Here is a 20,522-nt window from a genome sequence, read left to right on the forward strand (position 1 = left end):
ACCAACTAACCATACAACATATATATAAAAATAGACCATTCTCGTGTAATTTATGTGCCAAATCACTAACTTTTTTAGATAATGTCAAATAAAAAAAAGTTCGGCCAGGTCAATGTTGAAATTCTTTATCACATAATCATATCTATCCAATGCCTAATATATTCTACTAAGACATATAATGATATAAACAGTTCACTACTCTAAGTACCATACTACATATTTTATTGGTCATTCTTTGTTATGTGTATTTTGTTGTACAAAAAGTTTGTAGTTCTATTAACTAGTAAATGCTATTTAAAGTTGTATTTTTGACAAAAAAGTTTTCGCCATATATAACATGTAAGGAAGTTGAAAATAGAAATGAAAAACTCATTTTTTGAGGAAAATCCCTGGTCATCTTTAAATTTTATTTAATAACTTTATATTATGCATTACTACGTTATTTAGTTTTGTCTGCCACATTTTAAGTGCTACAAAAGTCATAAAAATTAACAATCCGAATCTGCAATTTGAATTGCGGATTCGGATTTTCTATACAAAAATTGTGCAGATTTCGGATTCGGATTGCCAATTCTAATATTTTCATCCTTTTTTTCAGGGAAAATACAGAGTTGGAGAAGCTTGACCTTGCCTGGCAGTACAAATCTTTACTTCTCTTCTCATCAGACACTCTGGAGCTACTTCTTAATCTAATACAGGTAGTTTTAAACAATTTATATCAATAACAAAATTTATTCGAAAAAAATCACGAAACCTATACGTGGTTTTCAGCTGTGATTGGGGGACAACATATAATACATAGTAAAATTGACGACCTCTCCATTTGCCCCCCAAATATTATTTAGGATTTATTTCACTTGATGGTTTTACCTAAGTTTTATTATTTTTGCCAAATATTGTTTTGAATGCAATATTGTTTAATTCAATTTTACGCAACTGGGTTCTTTCGCAATTTTACAATTTACAGGGGTGTATATTCTGCACAAGATTTTTTTATCTTTCTCCCCCTAGTTTTTTCTCACCGAGTAGGGTGGAAAATGAAAAAATATTTTAAGAACTCTTTATTTATTTATTTTATTTATTAATGAAAGAAAAATGCTAATGTAAATAAAGATATAAACATATATATATATACATATATATATATGTATATTAAATTAAAGGTTCATTTATCCAGGGAGGGAGAGGACATTGGACTGAAAATTATACTTGTAACCAAAGTTTTTATAACATGTTTCCTAAATGTTGATTGGTTGGTTCCAATAAGTGCTTTTAATTTATTCATGGGGTAATTTTGTTCACAATCGAATTCATTAGATTGTCTTATCCCTTAAGATCCCTGCATATACATGTTATTGTCAACACCAAATTAGTGTGTGTACATGTACAACTAAAAGCAATATTCATCATATAATTGAATTTAAAATTATATTTTCTCAGGTTTGGGTTTAATTAAAAAAATATTTTAAGCTAAATATACTAAATAAAAAGTTGTATGAAACGAAAAATGCATGACTGGAGTCAAATTGTAAAACTTTACTATTGGAAATGAATATACTTTATACTTCAGAAAACGCATCCCCTTTTTTGATTTTGCACAAAATTCTATAAATTAATTTCATGTTAGAAAACTTAAACGGAATTATATGATATGCTATGCCATATTTTACATATATTCAATCCTCAATTTTTTAGTCGAAAGGGGGGGGGGGGGTAAAATGTGGTGACTCGTGCCACGACCAGGGTTTCGGATCTGCATTGATTTTTTGCGGATCCGGATCCTCAAAATTTGGTCAGTGCGGATCCGGATCCTACCGGATCCGGTTCCGGATCCTTGACAATAAAAATGAAATCACCAAACCTTTCAAAAATATTTATTCTTTAATTCGAAGTCAAAAATACTTTTAATTTTCAAGTCTGACCCTAAACCTTAAAGATTGGCTCTCATCAAGAGAATGTCTGAGATTGTATATAAATTTAGGTAGATTTTTCCCTTTTTTCTGCATTTTTTTGAGTCCAAGGATCCGGATCCGGATCCTTGGACTCAAAAATATGCGGATCCTTGCGGATCCGGATCCGAAACCCTGGCCACGACATACCAGCAATTTTATTTCGGGCGCTACTCCCTTAGTTTTAGAGATAATTGGCTAAAATCTTTTGAATTGTGTCAAATTAACCTATGTTTTGGTATCTTTAAAAAAACAGGCGGCGGGACCGCAGTTCTCCGCAATTTTCGCCGTTTTCCGCCGCCGACAAAAATTTTTTTCTTATTGCATTTCTCGCCGAATTTGGCAATTTACCCAATTATTTATAAAGGGAGTAGCACCCAAAATAAAATTGCTGGTATGTCGAGTGACGAGTCACTACATTTCCCCCTCCCCCTTTTTTTCGTATGGATGAGAACCGGTTCTAATCCACCGGATATTAATCGGTATCGAATGAATACGAGAAAATATATTTTTACAGAAAATCTGTGACGACCATATCCAGCCTCGTATGCACACCTCCAGTTTCCTGGGGAGCAAGGGGAACATGATCCTGGCAGTCCTGCGCCCAGCCATAGCTATCCTCGCACATACCATTAACTCTGTGATAAAGGTAATATTATTCATAGCTTGGAATATGCTCGTTTTCAACGGGCGGAAACCGGTTCTAACAATGAGAGAAAAAAATGTGAATTTCAATTATCAAAAAAACCTAAAAGGCTTGACTTTCTATACCGCTTTAAAAAGTGCTAGCGGCTACGCCCCTAGAAGCATCTAGGGGACTGGTAGGAGGGGAAAACGACCTTATCCCATTTTAAATTTGAGTTTCAAAAGAGTTTTTAAAAATATTTTTTTTTTGGGGGGGGAGGGTGAAGACACCCTCTCCAAAAATAGTTAAAAACCTTCCCAGGATCTTATAGAAACTTCACTGTAAAGGAAAACAATATCGGTTCAGCGGTTAGCGAGATCCTTCGGGACAAACAAAAAACACTTACTACTTTATATAATAGGATGTCCTTGTCTATATTAAGATATAATGCAACCTGTATTTTAGTGATTTTCTGACACATCAACATTCAAGTTTTATTCTGACCTATACATAAATACATTCCTAGTATTAAATATTTATGGTTAATTTAAGTTAAGATGCGGAAAATTAGATTACAACTGATATAGATGATTTAAAAATAGATCCAAATCTAACGTAAAATGTAGAGTTACAAAAACGGAAAACCTTATATATTCGATTAACCTAACAATAAAAAAGGAATGACTAAACGAAAAGTATAATGGTTATGAAATTTCAATATTTTTGTAGGTGCGTGGCGCCAATTTTCGTGATCACCGAGCTCTCGCGCCCCTTGTGCGAGTGCACCTATTGCTGGCAGTTGTACCACCTGCATCCCCGCACTACGGCACTGCCTGTAACACCATGGCAGAGCTGGAAGGCTGCCTGCTGGCCCACACCCAGCCAAGGATTGATCCCAGTAAGGATGATATCTCCAAGTCGTCCTGGACTGAAATGATGAGAGAAGTTATTCGCCAGGTATGTTATTATTTTTTACAGTATCACTTTGAAACCGTTTAATATCTGCTGGATTAGAATAGGTTCTAAGCCATACTGAAAAATCATGTATCATATTGTATTTTATCCAGTTTCCTACTTCGGTATCACGGTGGTAACAAAACTAGTTTTAATCTTACAATTGTACATTTTTATATCCGCGGAAAGCTGTTAATAATACGATACGATAAATAACAATACCTAACATTTACTTTAATTCCTTTTACACCTCAAATACGTTCTAATTATGGTTCTAATAGATTTTATTTTTATCTTATCTTTTAAATTGCAGGTATTATCGGCTCCAGGAAACTACATCTCCGGCCTTCATCTGATGTCACAACTGTTGCCCTTACCGCTGCCACTGCCTGCTCCTTGCCAGCTGACGGCCGACCAGCGTACAGCTGTCCTCAACATACGCAGCTTGTGGAGTGCTCACATGCACCCACTGGCGGATTTGCTGCAAGAGTTTGTGTGTACGCTGGGTGGGGTGGCTAGCGGGTTGTTGCGCTGTTTGTTACAGAAGGTTTGTGAACAGCTGGCTGGCCTGGCCCCTCCAACCAGCACTGCTATTCTAAGGTATAATAGAGCAATACAATCTTAACTAGTCAGAAGAAAGTAAGGAGGAGGTTTTTCCCCTGTAAGTGCTTAGTCAAACGCAGAAAACACTTAACCCTCCTAAAAGATAAGCGGACAAGGTTTGTCCTCCCCCCTCCCCCGAAAAAAGGCCCCTAGCAGGAAGTTGGCATAGGAAAAAAATACCCCTCCTTATTTTAGATTCACTATTGTATAACTATGGGTGGGAGGTTTATCAGTTAAGGGTTCAGTATTGAATAAATGTTTTTAAATAAATATCTAATTTTATAACATAAGATCTGAGCTAGAATTTGTTTAGGAGCATAATTGTTGGAGTAGAGGAAAGTTTGACATCGTGTAAACCCGCAGCGGTCAACTTACTCAGGCTATTGGAGTACCTACTTACTCTACCACATCTAAAGGTAATATTAAAACCTCTTACAATAAAAATTTACATATAAAACCCCCAATATTAGTGATAAAAAACTTAAATTACTCTCCTAGAAACCCTAGATAAGTTCGATTCCATGCCTATCTCGAAGATCTATCCTGGAGAGTAAATGTTAAGTGGTAAATTAATAGAAAATTTAAACTTGAAACTTTTCACACGTTTTAAAGTGTATATTTTTATAGCATGAATGACAGATCAACAGACCAAGTAGGTTGTATAATGGATGCTCTTTGAATAGGTGTATCTAACAACAAAAAAAAATATAGCACTCTATTTTAAAAAGCTGCTGAGAAAATAACATTTCCCTCATATCGTTTCGGAATGACGGACGTATGAAATACAAAGTGAAGTACAGCGTAGCATAGATTGATATATTGTTCTTAGTTGGGAGGGTAGTGGTACCCTCCCCTAAAATAGTTATAAATCTTCCCTAGACCTATGAGAACCATAGATATCGGTTCAGCGGTTAGCGAGATCCTTCGCGACACACAGGCAGAAATCCTGCTACTTTCATATAAAGATAATATCATGATTGTAATATTTTATTAAAATTCAGGCGGCATTCATGTCTTTGCTTGAGGATGAAAAACTTGCGGACAATTTTATCAATATTATTGATGCGTGTCTTCAAAACCAAGATGAGAGGTTAATATTTATGTTTAGTAGGTAGCGTAGCTACTCTATAGCCAGGTTATTTTCATTCCGTATGTCCTAGCGTTTACATATTATAAAATTTATATGATATTAGTTTTTGTATTATTCCATAACTATTGAATCTCCTTGGGTTATTTAGGCGCTTTATTTCAAAGTGCCTCTATCGAACAATGAATCCTCCCTAATATTTTTAATAAATAAGAATGGGGGTTTAGTTTTTTCTCATGCCTAGTCTTGCGGGGCTACCAAGTACCCTATATAACTAAACCTAACCCGACCTAAAGTAATAAATAAAGAAACGAAAAATTACCCACCTCAACCTTTATTTTCAATTTATTTAAAATAGGGGGTGGGGAGGTGCTTGACACTCTGAGGTAAACCACGTCCATATGGGAGATGGTATATATGTGGGATTTTAGATTATTATCGTTATTGTCCTCTCCTTTCCTAGATAATTAAACTCTTCAATGTCAACTTGGTATTAAGATTTATTTTCAACACCGGATGTGTTAAAAATATTTTTATGCTAAGATTTATCATTGCTTGTTTTCTTAATATATATTTTAAAAATATTCGTTGTATTAATTGTGACTACATGTTTTTAGTTAATGTTCTTGATTTTTAATTTTTCTAGCTGTGAGACAGCCCTGTGCATTCTTTACACAATCCTGGATTTAAACCAGAGCCTGGCCCAGAGATCTGTTGATGACCTGCCAGCCGGTAGTTACATTATGGCGGATACAGATGCCAACCAACAATACCTGGCGGACAGCCTGCCGTCGCCAGCTGTTATAACATCCATGTTGAATTGTCTGCTGAGCTCTCCTCGTTGTAAAGATGCCACACCACCCCTTGAAAATTGTATCAAAACAATACCGTCCATGATTACTACTACCGGTGCTTCGCCGGCGGACCAGGATTCTACCGCCGTGTCACCAGAGCCACCAACCACTAGCGTCGAAACTTCAGCGGCGCTGGCGGAAACGAATGAAAACGGCGGTGACGTTATGTCTTCCCATAGCAAAAGCAACAACAACGATTCAAAATTGCAACAGCCACATTTAAGGACAATTTTTTCAATTCACCAATTGAAAATCCGGACGTTGAAATTAATGTTTGTTTCTAATGTAACATTCAGCATACTAAAATCGTGCCTAAACAGCTCTGCCAAACGGCACAGAACGTTTTACGCGCTGGCCGCGGCGGTTGTGCGTGATTTAGACCCGGCCAACGATTTGTGTGCAAAATTTTGCGCGGAATTTGTACGTTATTTGACAGATTTGTGCCCGGTGGCTGAGACAGAAAGTTTAGATGGTGAGAGTGGAGGTTACAGAAAGTTGTCGCTGGCTGAATTGGCTTGGCTGCTAGATTTTCCTCAGGAATGTATTCAGTATTCAAATAATATAATTATTTTTTAAAGAACAAAATATTTAGCCAAAACAAATATTAGCAGACAATTTAAATAAAATTCTAAACAATTTTATTTTTGTTAGTAAAAATAGTTCTCTTAGTGCGAGTTGGATAAAAAATAAATTCTATTGCGATACTTCTGTAATTAACTCTTTACACAATCCTGAAACCAAACTCAAAATTTGGTAGGTATTAATGTAAAAGAAATTACCAGTTCTAAAGTAATACCCGTTATGATTTTTGTAAGTTAATTGAGGTCAACTTTACTGCTTGTAGGTGCTTAGATCAATTTGTGCTTTAGCCCCCTTTAAGGTGGTAGGGTTGAATCCTCCTTTTTATGATGGACAGACATATAAAACATTTCAGCCTTTAACCCGCATATGTCTGTGTGTGTTTGTATGTGTGTGAGTGTGTGTGTGGAGCAAAGGATCTGGCTAACTGCTGGTGCTGAACCATTATAGTTCTCCTTTTCAATTATGCTTCTCTAATGTACGTACAGGGAAGACTTATAACAATTTTGTGGGAGGTTTCCTCCACCCTCCCTTTAATCGACCCTAATTTTTTTAAAATTTGAATTAGAAGTTTAAGGTCGACTTCCGCTTCACCCCCCAATCTTCCTTTCCCTCATCTGCCCCCAGAGGAATAATAAACAATGAAAATAGTACAATTTATTTTTAGAACTTTCTTCTATTCATAATTTTTAGGACCTATTATTTATAGAAACAAAATCAATGAATTCACTTTTCTTTTCAATAAATAGTTTTTAAAAAGACTATTATTAAAACTTTAAATAGGAAGTATACTTTTATGGGTTTACATCCTTTTTTTCTATAAACAATCAAATATGTTTCTCATTTTTGTATTTATAGAAAATCTTAGAATCTATGGAAGCTTGTAAAGAAGACTCTAAAATTAGATTATGAGTTTTACAACAGAATAAGACAAAATCTAGCGTATTCTTAAGGATAAATGAATTGTCTTATTAGAAGTAAATTTTAGATGTATTTTTGTAAACGTTTCCGCGCATATAGAATGTACAATAATAAGATTAAAACCAGTTTTTTTTTTAGCCCCGAGGTGCCGAAGCCACGGGCTGTTTATAATACGATGCGAGAAATAATTAATCACATATTACAATTTGAATTATGTTTCTAACTGTTTCTAAATTTCTAAAATGTATATTTTAAGCACATTTACGTTTACATTTTCTCTTTTATTTAACCTGAGGAAGATATTCTCAAATGTAAGTTCCGCTTTCCATAGGGATTTATTTTTTCCAACCCGGATTTTAGAGAACTGGAATATTTCTTTTGCTTCACGTCTTTCAATGGGTTTGTACTGACATTCGGAAAATAAATGTATGGTTAATTTTAAGTACCCAATGGTTTATAAGCCAACGAATGAGAGAATGTGTATCAGTATAATTTACAGTCCATTTCACCTTCCTCCGTAGATATTTTTAAGAAATGGTTAGTTTTTTTCTTGTGACTCAAAGGCACTCAACTTTCTCAAGGGGATAGAGGTATCCTCCTTTAAGATAGTTTCAAAACTTTCCTGGAGCTATAAGAAGCTTCACTGAAAAGGAGAACCATATCGGCTAAGCAGTTATCATGATCTTCAGCTACAAACATACATAAAGACATCCTGTTACTTTTATAGAAGCATAATTAAATATTTTTAGAATTTTTGTCAATATTATTAACTTTTAGATAATCTTATTCATAAGGAATATTTCAGAAAGGGGGGGGGGGGCGTAATAACATCTAAACTTAAACAGTGAGCATAATGGTCAAAATATTGAGTTAGATTCTTAAACTTGGTACATAAGCCTAGTCCTATAGGTACTACATGTAAATAGCAAAAAAATCCAAGGGAAAGGTAGAATGCGGGTAAAATCCGTAAAAGTGTGTGTTTTAAGGCTTAAAAATAGTAGTAGAACCATAATATTCACTAAATATGTGTATTTCTTATTGAAAAGAACTATAGACAACAAAGGGAAAAGTAGGTTGCAGGTAAAATCCGTAAAGGTGTGTGTTTTAAGGCTTAAAAACAGTAGTAGAACGATAATATTTACTAAATTTGTATATTCCTTATTAAAAAGAACTATAGTTAAAAAAAATTGTTAAAAAATCAAAAATTCATCGAATGCTTCGCCACTGTCAAACTGACAATAATAACAAAATTGACAATTATAAAAAAAATTAGGTATTTGAAAGAGTTTAAAAGATTACAATTAATGCCATTTTTAATATCCATTTTTAAAACATTATTTGATTGTCCATAGTAATTCTATGTATTATATGTTAAAATTGATTTGGGAATAGTTCCTTTCGTAACATCGCCCCATAAGGGGCGATTCGTCGTATTTTTAAAATGGCTTTTTATAGGTTATTTTAGGTTAGGTTGGGTTATATTGGGTTAAGTGATTGTCCCACAGGGTTAGGTTATTGGCCTCGCAGGGTTAGAGCCCCCTGTAGGGGCTAGAAATAGGAGAAAAGCTACTGTGCAAAAAAAACAAAGAATCGCCCCACAAGGTGCGATGTTACGAAAGGGACTATACCCATTAATTTTTGTCAGCTTGACATTAGCAAAGCTTTTGGTGAGGTTTTCAGGTTTTATTTACAATTTTCAGGTATCGTTAACTTAAAAAAAAAAAATTTTTGTCTAGTTTTTTTCAATGAGGAATACACATATTTAGTAAATATTATTGTTCTAATGTTTTTAACCCTTAAAACACACACCTTTACGGATTTTAACCGCAACCTACTTCTCCCTTTTTTTTTTATAAGTTAACATAAATTTTTATCATCTACTAGGTACTGTTTTTAACTTAAAACACACAACATTTACGGATTTTACCCGCAAACTACCTTTCCCTTTTATATTTTTAGGTTAGTTTAAGGAGAAAAACCCTGCGGAAATGGTGTTTTTAGGCCTTTTTTGGTCTACTTTGGATGTAGAAACTTACCTTTAATTGTTATGTATTAGGTTTTTTTCCTGAATACACTATATCTATTCACAAGAACATTATTTTAGATGATTAAGCAAGTTGGGGACCGACCCCTGCGGACTAAGGGGAGTGCATTTTTTCTAAAGTTTTTGTTGTTATATATCAAAATATAGGTTTTTGTGAGTTTCAGTCCCCAACTTGCTAAACCATCTTAAATAATGTTCTTATGAATAGACGTAGTGTATTCAAGGAAAAAACTTAGGAAAAGACAATAAAAGTAAGTTTCTACATCAAAATAGACCAAAAAAGGCCTAAAAATCCTATTTCCGCAGGGTTTTCTTACCAAACCTAAAAATATAAATTTTATATTTTTTTCATTAAGATGTAGTACCTAATGGACTAGGCTTATGTACCAAGTTTCAAGAATCTAGCTCAATATTTAGACCATTTTGCTCACTGTTTGAGTTTAGATGTCATTACGCCCCCCCCCCCCCCCTCCCTTTTATGTGTAGTATTTCACAGAAAAAATGTAATCTAAATAGTTTGATGTAATTTTCTTTTCTAAACAATATTAGATGATAAGGTATAAAGGGGCTTTTAAATTGATTTATAATTTTATGTTTATTATTTTCACTGAGTTTGGAATCACAAAAAAAATCTCTTTTTATAAGCTTTAAGCATTGTATATTATCACTAGCGGCTACGCCCCTAATGGGCTCTATTTTTTATTTCTTGTCTATGTGGGTTCAAGTCTCTTGAATATTAAAAAAGATTTTGTGTCTATGTTTTGTTCAAGTCTCTAGAATATTTTTAAAATTTTCGATTTTTTTACGATTTCTCTTAGGGATGGTGGTGGTACCCTCCCGCAAAATAGTTATAAACCTTCCCAGAACCTATGAGAAACTACCCAGTTTGGGAGAATCCAATCGGTTCAGCGGTTAGCGTGATCCTACGGTACAGACACCCAGACAAAAGCCCAGTTACTTTATTATGAGGATTTTCAGGGATCTAAAGTTAGGTATACGAAAATGATGATAAACAAGATTGCCCCTTGCCTTCTGTAGTTTAAAATTATTGCCTGAAAAAATTTGAACACTAGGTAGTCTGAAAGTAATAAATCAAATTTCATTAAAAAGTACCCAAAGTTTTAAGCTAACGAATAAGATAACGTATTTATAAAACTTCATCGTCATTTTCCGCCGCCGCCTAAGAAAAACTACAAAATACACTAAACCTTGGGGTATTTATGAATCAACCAAAAAATATTTTACTCAATTATCTATAAAACTAAATGAGTAGCCTACACCCAAAATAAAATTGCTGGTATGTCGTGTTACGAGACTCTACATATTACCCCCCCCCCCTTTTTTATAAAAAAAATCACTTGGAAATATTAGAATGGGGTCGCAAATATTATTAATCCATTCACCTCTGTAGTGATTCTTAAGATCTAGTATGATTTCATTACCTATAAGAACCATGTCAGTTACTGTCGTCAATTGTATATATTCTCATAAAAAACTTCTCAGTGCGTCTTTAGTCATATCCTGAAATGGTTCCCTCCCCCAAAATAGTTATAAACCTTCTCTGGACTTATTAGAAGATTTACTTGAACCATATCAATCAAGCGGTCAGCTAGAAGAAAGCTACAACCATTCTGTTACTTTTACATAAAGTTTACAGGTTATTTGTCCATCAAAACTTTTCTAATGTTTCTATAAAATCATCTGTATCTGAATTCCAATAAGACATGTTGGATTTATTGGCTGCGATATTTTTTGTTATTAGTGCCCTTGTACAGCGAGAGAGGGGGGGGGCAATGGGCTGTTTATTACACTAGTCCCCAATGTTTTATAATAATGTTTTCTTATTCGTTGGCTTAACAACTTTGGGGACATTAGTGAATTTTTATTGGCTAGCTCATAAAATTTAATGGTTGAACGTTTCATTCACTAAATCTACGTAAGGGATAATTTTGTGTATCATCATTGGGGATGTACATTAATTTAACGGCCATTGTCTTATCCCTTTAGATCCCAGGTCTTTGTATATTTTAAAAAAATACTTGAATTCATATTTCTTGCTCAGACTGAAGTTGACGCGGCTAAAGATACATCTGACATTATGGATGAAGGCGAAACTGAAACATCCGACAATCCGCCCCAGCATCCGCTCATTTGTCTGCAGGATAAGCTGGCTGCGGCTGCGGATTACAGGCCGGCTGATTGTGCCATCAACAACAAATTAAAATTCATTCAGGTAGGTTAATAATTAGTTTTAAATTTATAGGAAAATTCGCCATAATATTTGGTTTTTGGTTCATAATACATATATAGTTATTTATCACATCATATTATGAACAAACTGCTTTCTGCGTCATTAAAATGTACACTTATGATTAAAATAGTTTAATAGCCCCGAGATGCACTGAAATGTAGAATTATAAGATTAAAAACCAGTTTTTTTTAGCCCTGAGGTGCCAAAACCCGGATGTAAATACGATATGATTATCAAGACGATTAGCCACTTTTTTTTACAATTATTAAAGAACTTGTGTGTATCATGGGTTGAAATGTAATAAAGTCTACAGCAAGCGAGCTAAACTACAAAAAAAACATTTTTGCCTGATTTTTTTAGCTTCGTTTTTGTTGATATTTTCATCTTTGTTATAGATAAAAACAGACTCACCTAGATTTTGTATGTTATTTTACCTTTTGAATGATATATTATTCCATTCATTTCAACCAATAGAAAAATGAAATAAATAATTTATTTTGGATAAAGTACGCGTCTAGTCTACAATTTAAAGTTTGTAACTTTATTCTTTTGTTAAGTTTTAATAAAATGCTTTTTTCAATGCCGGATTTTCCTGGAACTATTATCTAGGATGTTCGTGGAATTTTTAAATTTAGCTATTTATCATCACCTTCCTTTCATTAAAATCAGTTTTTAAACAAAGGTGTAAACTTAGCATAAGTAAGATTTATATTTGACAATATTGAATGTCTTTTATTCCATTGGAAATAAAAATTAATGAATGTTAGATGTATTTGAAACAAAGAAACATGAAGTTTAAATGACAAATAATCTAAAGATTATTTTCACTCAAAAATTACCATATTTCGATCCGTGTATGCAGTTTTAGAGATCTTTAATATCATTTTTAGATAAGTAAAAACAAGGATGACAACATCCAGAAAAGTGAAGCTCTGAAATGGTAGGACTAACAAACATTAACACTTGTAGAGTGACAGAACTGAATAATCAGAATAGAAAATTTAAAAGTCGTAACAAAATTATAAGTAAATTTGTTGAAAAACTGCTTAAGTTGAATCACATACTTACATTTTTAGGACTTAAGAAATATATTTTTTTAAAGTAGAAAGTTTTTTTTGTCTTTCTGTTAAGATCTTGCTAAACGCTGAAACTATATTGTTTTCTAGTTTGTGGAAGTATTAAATAAGTCGTGTAGTTGTTTTAAGCTATTTTGCTTCTAAATTTAAGTCTTAGGATGGTTTTAGGCTCTGATTCTTCCCCTTTTAGACAATCGGTGCGCAGCTACTAAGATCAAAGTGAACTTCTAATTTTTCAATTAAAAATAATTTTGTTACCTTTTAGGAATCTTTATCTGCCTTGTTGTCCAAGCTTGAAGAGTCCCGCTCACTGTTACCTGCTGCCGCCGCCGATTGCGATATGAACGGCGGGGATCAGGACGATTCCGCCACAATTTCCGCCGCTGTTACAAAAATTGAGTTAGAAGACGAAGATTGGAGCAGTATTTTACCGCCGCCAACTCCAATTCTGACTCAATGGACTTGGCGGCAATTAGTCCGCCTTCCAACAAGAGGCGGCGGAAGCGGGCTGAAGCTTGTTAACGGGCCTAGTTCAGCAGAAAACGATGGTGATGATATTCCGGAAGATTCCAGTGATAAAATTTTGAATGAGCTGAGTGTGACCTCGTGGTGGAATATGCCTCATACGGTTAAACTAGGTAGGTCAATTAATCAATCAATCAATCATCTATTTTAGCAAAAATATGTAAAAGATTATAACATTATTTTTAAGCTTTACTGAATTATTATAAAGTCATTTGGGATCATAATGTTGTTGTTGTATTGGCTGCTCATAGTCCATTTTCGTGTCCAGGTTCGTCATCAGTAGGTGGGGGAGGGGAGGCTTATGGAGGGGGCTCTGGAGGGGGGCGTTGAAGAGGAGGGAGGCTGGTGAAACTTGGGTGTGATGATAGGAAGGCAGCTACAAGGGTGGGATTATGCCAGAGGTCAATGGGATTAAGGTTGGTGTGGTTATTAGGGCAGGAAAAGAGGTGTTGGACAGTTTCAGGGGTAGGATTGTTGGGGCAGGATGGGCAGTTGGGTGACAGAGAAGCATTGATGGAATGCAGGTAACTTTGGAGCTTAGGACAATAATTGGATCTCATTTGGGAGAGGATGGTTCTGTAGTGCCTAGGAAGTTGGATCTCAGAGGGGTTGATGTTGGGAGGGGCGTGGTTAAGGACAGGATTAGTGGGATATGAATTGATGGCTTGGGTAACTGCAGAGGTGTGGAGTCGGGAGATGGTGGATTTATAATTTGCAGGGAGGAGAGTGTTCTCAGGGGTGAGAAAAGGTTGGAGAGTCGGGAGGAACATGGATTTGAGGGTGGATTTCTTGGATCTAGGACCAGGAGGGGTTGTGACATTGGGGAAGGATGGGTGGGAAGGACGGAGGGAGGAGGCCAGGTACTGGGAGCATAAAAGGGAAAGGTGGTTCCGTACTGGTAGGATTTTAGTTTCTTGGTGGAGGTGGCTAATGGGGGATTTTTTGGTGGAACCAGTACAGATGCGGAGGGCTTGGTTTTGGAGGACTTGAAGTTTATCAATGTTGTTTTTGGAGGTGTTAGGAAACCAGACAGGACAGGCATAGGTGGTGATGGGGCGGAGGAGGGTGTTGTAGGTGGTGAGGAGGGTCTCCTTCTGGTGGCCCCATTTGGTGCCAGTCAGACATTTAAGGATTCTGAGGTGGGAGGAAATTTTAGAGGAGATGGTGGAGACATGGGAACTGAAATTGAAAAAGGTGTCAAAGGTAACTTCAAGGATTTTAGGGGTTTTCTCAAGGGGGAGTGTGGAGCCGTTAATTTTTTACTTGAGGATGGAGGTTGGATTGGTGTTTACGGTCAGGAGTGAAAAGGGTGACAGTGGATTTGTTGGGGGCGATGGAGAGGCCATTGGTGGAGGCCCAGTCAGCGATTAAGGAACGGTGGGAGTTGATGGATTCAACTGACTGGGGGATGTCAGGAGAGGAGTGGAAGGAGTTGAGGTCGTCGGCATAGGAGGAGGTGGTTGTGGGGGGCATCTGCTATGTAGAAGTTGAAAAGGACGGGGGAAATAACAGAGCCTTGGGGGACACCAGTGTGGACAATTCTGAGGGGAGGAGTTGGTGTTTTGGTAGGAGCAGAAGGCCATCCTGCCACGCAGGTAGCAGGATAGCCATCTGATGATGTTTGGATGGAGGTTTGAGGAGGAGATTTTTTGGAGAAGGAGATGGATTGGGATGCAATCAAAGGCTTTGGAAAGGTCAATGGATGCTTCGGTTGTGCGGCTGGGGGGGGAGGTTTTGGTTGAAACCGTTAGCAATGGAGGTGGAAAGATTAAGGAGTGAGGATGTGGTGGAGTGGAGGGGTTTGAAGCCATGTTGAGAGGGGTGGATGGAGAGGGATTGTTTAAGGTATGGGAGAAGGAGGCGTTCAAGGACTTTAGCTGCAGGACAGAGGAGGGAGATTGGGCGGTAGGAGGTGGAAAGGTCAGGGGGTTTACCAGGTTTGAGGAGGGCAATGATTTTGGAGAGCTTCCAAATGGCAGGGATATTAGCAGCGGAAATGGAGAGGTTGAAGAGTTTGGTAAGGTAGGAGATGCCATTTGGACCAAGGTGTTTGAGGTGGAGGATGTTATGGTGATCAGGACTAAGTGCAGATGAGTTTGAGGAATTTTTAATGGCTTCAAGGACAAGGGCAGGGGTGAAAGGTTGGAAATCTCTGTTGAGGCGGTGGAGGTGTTTAATTTTGCGGATAATTTTTCTGAAGAAAGGGTTGGAGGTGTGGCGGGAGACAGAGGTGAATTGTTTGGTAAAGGATTCAGCAATGTGGGCGTGGGAGGTGTGAACTTTGTTGTTGAAGGAAATGGGTTGGTTGGAGGGAGGGGAATTGTTTTTGCCAGAAAGGGATTTGAGGAGGGACCAGAATTTGGAAGGGTTGGTTCTATGGTCGGATTTGGAAAGGGTTTCTTGCCATTTTTTGTTGGAGTGTTGGTTAACTATTGAGGAAATTTGTTCATTGGGGATTTGGATATGAGGATCATGGGGGTTAATTTCTCTTAAGGAGTCTCTTTGCTGGATAAGGGGCTTGGCAGACTGGGGGAGGGAGGGATTGGAGTTTTTGATGAAGCCAGCGGGTACTGTGTGTTTGGAGGCAGTTTGGAGGATTTGGCGGAAAGTGGCTTCACCTTGGGAGCAGGAGGAAGGTTCAGGAAGATCTTCAAAGAGGGTTTCAGTTTCAAGGGTGAAGGTGTCCCAGTCTGCTTTACGGAAGTTGTGGAAGGTTTTGACAGGGCGGGGGTTTCTGTTGATTTCAGGGAGGGAGAGGAGGATGGGGAGGTGATCAGAGCGGAGGGTGGTGAGGGTGTGCCAGGAGAAGTCAAGTGCAAGGTGGGCAGAGCATAGGGAAAGGTCGGGGGAGGTAGGTTGGCCGTTGGGGGGGAGGCGGGTGGGGGAGTCCTCGTTGAGGAGGCAGAGGCTGCTCTCATTGAGAGCTTCCAGCAGAGCAGGCGGGGAAAAGGGAATGTGATTCTGACAAACATGTTTATTTTAGGCGGGGAAAGGGAATGTGATTCTGACAAACAATTCTAAAGGATAATTTCCCCACAACTCCCTTTCCTCCCCCTTTTTACCCACCCCTCTTCAGTTACATGAAGAAAAAAAACAAGTGTAATCCCACCTTACTTCCAAAGGTTTCGTAATTTTTTGTAGAATTGATTGTTAGAATAGCTAGGCCTGATTATAGGTTTTCTGTGGGGGGGCGGAAACACCAAAATTAAATGATGAAGTATGTCTTAAAATATGAGGAATATTTTCTTATTTTAAATTTCTCCCCCCCCCCCTTCACTCTACTGGGGGGGGGGGGGATTATGGAAAATATTCACTAAATGTTTTATTTATTACCAAATATTCAAATAAGTTTAAAAATTATGGAACGTAACAAGGATGTCCATTGTCTACGGTTGGATCTTGATTAATTTTCATTTCATTGTCTTTTCTCTCCTTTTAGAAACCTATGATCCCCAAAAAGTTATTTAATTCATCATTATAATCTTTTTTTGAATAAGGATGTTTAAATGACGATTATACCAGAAACCATTCAATACCCTTCTAAGTGGGTGGATCATGATTAATATTTTAATGTTAAAACTTATAAAGTTATAACATTAAATTTTATGAATAGTTTTATTCTTACACTTGATAGTTTTCCTTAATTGAAGGCGACGCACCCACTCTATAATTTGCCTTGTCAGTATGTCTATCCGGAAAAATGGTGTTACACTTTACAATTTCTTACTTATAATAATGCACACGTTATTCATCAGACCATCACACACCCTCCTAAAAGGCAGACACACTAGGGGAATGTGTAAAATATTTTTTTTCCTTAAAATGATTACTAACTTCCTAAATACGTATGGATATAAAGGGACTATAAATTGATGTACATCGCTAAAGAAGATAAGATAAATTACTCATGTCGAGATTGAAACTATTGTCTGAAATGTTTGAACAATTAACTTGAACCAATCAATTAAAATTTATTATAAGTCCTCATTTTTTTAGCCAAAAAATAAGAAAAGGTTGTTATGAAAATTTGAGTATTAGTGTAATAAATAGTCAATGTTCCCCCCTACATATAATAGAAATGACCTTATAGTTTCTGTATTAACGTTTGCTGTTTTTTCATCAATATGTTTTAAAAAAATTTGCTGCTTAAGGGAAAAATTGTCTGTTTTAAACTTCTTTTGTAATCATTTTATGCATCCATAATTCTATATGTTGTAATCTTGAAGTTAATCAAATATGAACATTTTATTTATTTACCATTTAAGATTCACACACGCAATTCAGTTTTTATATTTCTATTAATATATTAAAAAATCAAAAGGACAGTTGCTTAAATGGCATATAACAAGTATAGGTACTTGGAGTGGTGCACCTTATTTATTTTTGTAGAAAATGATAATTATGATATTCGAATAAAAATTATCTTCTACCAGACAGTTTTAAGATGCACTAAAAATGTAAAAAATTGCGATTGTTAAGGTTTTCTTTTAAGGAAAATGATTGCAATCATAAATCACAAGATAACCATTTTTGGAAAAAAAATTTACAATTTACAAAAGTTTTTACTTGACCTAACGTTTCAAATTCACAATTTTTAGGAGAGTTTAGTTACGGCCTTGGGCAAATTTTTGGCTATTCTAATGATATTTATATTTAGGTAGTAAGATGGTTGGAGACTCTGTAGACCTACTGGAGGTAAGCTCCAGGTATCTGGAGAATATCGACCTGATCACCGAAGTACAACATATTTGCAAGGTAATATGATTATTGATTATTAAAAGGCTTATTTAACGATAAAAGTTACTCATTGGTTAAATGATCACTGTATTAAATTACATTAGGTACTTAATTTAACACTAAATTGGAATTTTTTAATACATTTTCTCGTATTCATTCGAATCCGGTGGATAGGAACCGGGGCTCATCCATACGAAAAAACTATGTCTAGCATCGTATTATATCCAGCTTTCTACGAATTTAGAAATGTACAATCATAAGATTAAAACCAGTTTTTTTAGCCGGGGCTAAAAAAAACTGGTTTTAATCTCGTAATTGTACTTTCTATATCCGCGGAAAGCCGTTTATAATACGATGCAAGAAATAACTATTACAGTTTTTAAGATTTTTTTTTACATAGAAGTAATTCTCACAAAGAATCCCTAACTATCTTAATGCTTAGTGTCTCTTATTTATATTGATTTGTAAAAATGACCTCATCCCCCTGTTAATTGTAACTATACCGTATTAATATTTTTAGGAATCTAGCTTAGCCGTTGGTCTGGACCGCAAGGTCAAGAAGGTGAAGCGGTCAGCCCTGGAGACCAAGGCCCTGCACAACAAAAACCTCATTACCTCGTTCAAAAGCGGCGCCAGCATCAACCTGCGCAGCAGCCAGCGGTCGTATCGTGGAAACTACTCACGCGGCGACATGTTCAGAGCCCGACCGCCTAATACCAGCCGTCCGCCTTCACTGCATGTTGATGATTTTCTCATGTTGGAACAAAAAGGTCAACAGCCAACAGGCCCGACTGGCTATAACAAGCAGTCGGCTAAAGCGGCGAAAGAACTGTTTGCGCAGAGAGAAGCTGCTGCAGCTTTGCAGCCGCCGACACAAATGCGGGAGGCCACCCGCGAGCCGGTCACATCGCATATTCCTTACAGAGGTCGCGGACGCGGTAGCAGCGATGGTATTATCCGCGGTAGAGGACGCGGTCGTGGCGGTTCAGGCTATCGCCCGCGCGGTGGAGGTGATGGAGTACGCGGGTGGAGTCCAGAATACCGCAGCAGCGAGCCAAGAGACCTTGGCCGGGAAGCACGTCCTGGTCCACGGCCGGATAGCCGTTACAGAGGACCGCCCGGTAGAGAACGGCGGGGAAGTTGGGGGGATAGAGGGGGCAGAAGTCGGGGTGGTGGTAGGGGCAAGGATCCCTCGGAACGAGGAAGACATCCACGAATTTACTCAAGATAATATGTTACAAGCATTTGATATTTATTTGAAAGAAATAAAAAAAAGTTCTATTATGACGCCATGTATATTTAAATATATTCAGTTATTATGGGTTTATAACTTATTGTTGTTCATTCATCTATTCATTTAGCGTAGCTACTCTATATCTTCTACACTGCGACTCTGATAGGAAATTGACAACATATTCATATGTGCTGTACTAAATCAATCATTACTTGGACTAATTTAACCAAATTAGTTTTTTTTTAGGTTTTTGATAATTCATACAACACCCTTAAGTTATTCATTACAATAAAATACAATTTTAAAATTTATTTACTGTGTAAATATGCATAAATAAGACGTTTTTACTGACAATTAGGTTGATTTTTACTCAACGCATGTTTCTTGCAGACAATAAAATGATTATAACTTTCGTTCTATTTAAGATAAATTGATGAAGTAAAAAGTATATTAAATTTTATTATGCTGAGAAGTCACTTATTGATTTTAAGAAATAATAAACCCCTTTGAGTAGGGGAGGGGGGGGGGCGTTGAGTATCAAAAAAAGAAACTAATGTAAATTTCTTTTCTATTGTGGGTTTTAATGATTCATATAGCAGCCAAACTGTTTTTAGGCAATACCCATTTGTCTGTCTGCCTGTCTGTCCTTCTGTATGTCTGTCCTTTTGTCTGTCTGTCCCACCACTTGTCTGTCTAACTGCCTCTCTTTTGGATTTCAATGAATCATCTAGCATAGCCTAATTGTAATTTGTTAATGCCTCAAAGACTGTCTATTACTATTTACCTGTTCCTCTGTCTGTCCGTCTGTCTATCCCTCTGTCTGTCTGATCTTTCACAGGTTCCTATTGGATTTTATCTAATTAATTGTCTATTATAGTCAAACTTTGATAATTCTTCTTGCCTGTCTGTCTGTCTATCTGCTGAGTTTCTACCCTTGGTCTAACAGACTGATTCACTTAATTTATAAAAAATTAGATTTAACTAATAATATGGTGGTATCTTGTACCAAGAGATACACAAATAACCTTGTGTTGAAAAAAAAAAAAAAAAATTATTCAATTTCTTCTATGAAAAAAAGTGTAA

The 20,522-nt window shown here is 36.4% G+C and overlaps 1 protein-coding gene across 1 annotated transcript in view; it reads left to right on the forward strand.

Moving 5' to 3' along the window:
* vir (VIR_N domain-containing protein) overlaps nucleotides 1-19,535 on the forward strand; it is a 33,433-nt gene extending 13,898 nt beyond the window's left edge. Inside the window, exons 20-30 of the mRNA XM_080162569.1 lie at nucleotides 599-698; nucleotides 2,467-2,598; nucleotides 3,304-3,531; nucleotides 3,842-4,128; nucleotides 4,445-4,547; nucleotides 5,133-5,221; nucleotides 5,865-6,604; nucleotides 11,674-11,849; nucleotides 13,209-13,581; nucleotides 18,126-18,223; nucleotides 18,726-19,535. Coding sequence (XP_080018695.1) covers nucleotides 599-698; nucleotides 2,467-2,598; nucleotides 3,304-3,531; nucleotides 3,842-4,128; nucleotides 4,445-4,547; nucleotides 5,133-5,221; nucleotides 5,865-6,604; nucleotides 11,674-11,849; nucleotides 13,209-13,581; nucleotides 18,126-18,223; nucleotides 18,726-19,436 — 3,037 coding nt within the window. The 3' untranslated portion in view covers nucleotides 19,437-19,535. The remainder of the gene's footprint in view (nucleotides 1-598; nucleotides 699-2,466; nucleotides 2,599-3,303; nucleotides 3,532-3,841; nucleotides 4,129-4,444; nucleotides 4,548-5,132; nucleotides 5,222-5,864; nucleotides 6,605-11,673; nucleotides 11,850-13,208; nucleotides 13,582-18,125; nucleotides 18,224-18,725) is intronic.
* Nucleotides 19,536-20,522: the final 987 nt, after the last annotated feature.

This window comes from Acartia tonsa, chromosome 5 (genome assembly GCF_053477335.1).
Source record: "Acartia tonsa isolate MP-2025a chromosome 5, ASM5347733v1, whole genome shotgun sequence".
NCBI lineage: Eukaryota > Metazoa > Arthropoda > Copepoda > Calanoida > Acartiidae > Acartia > Acartia tonsa.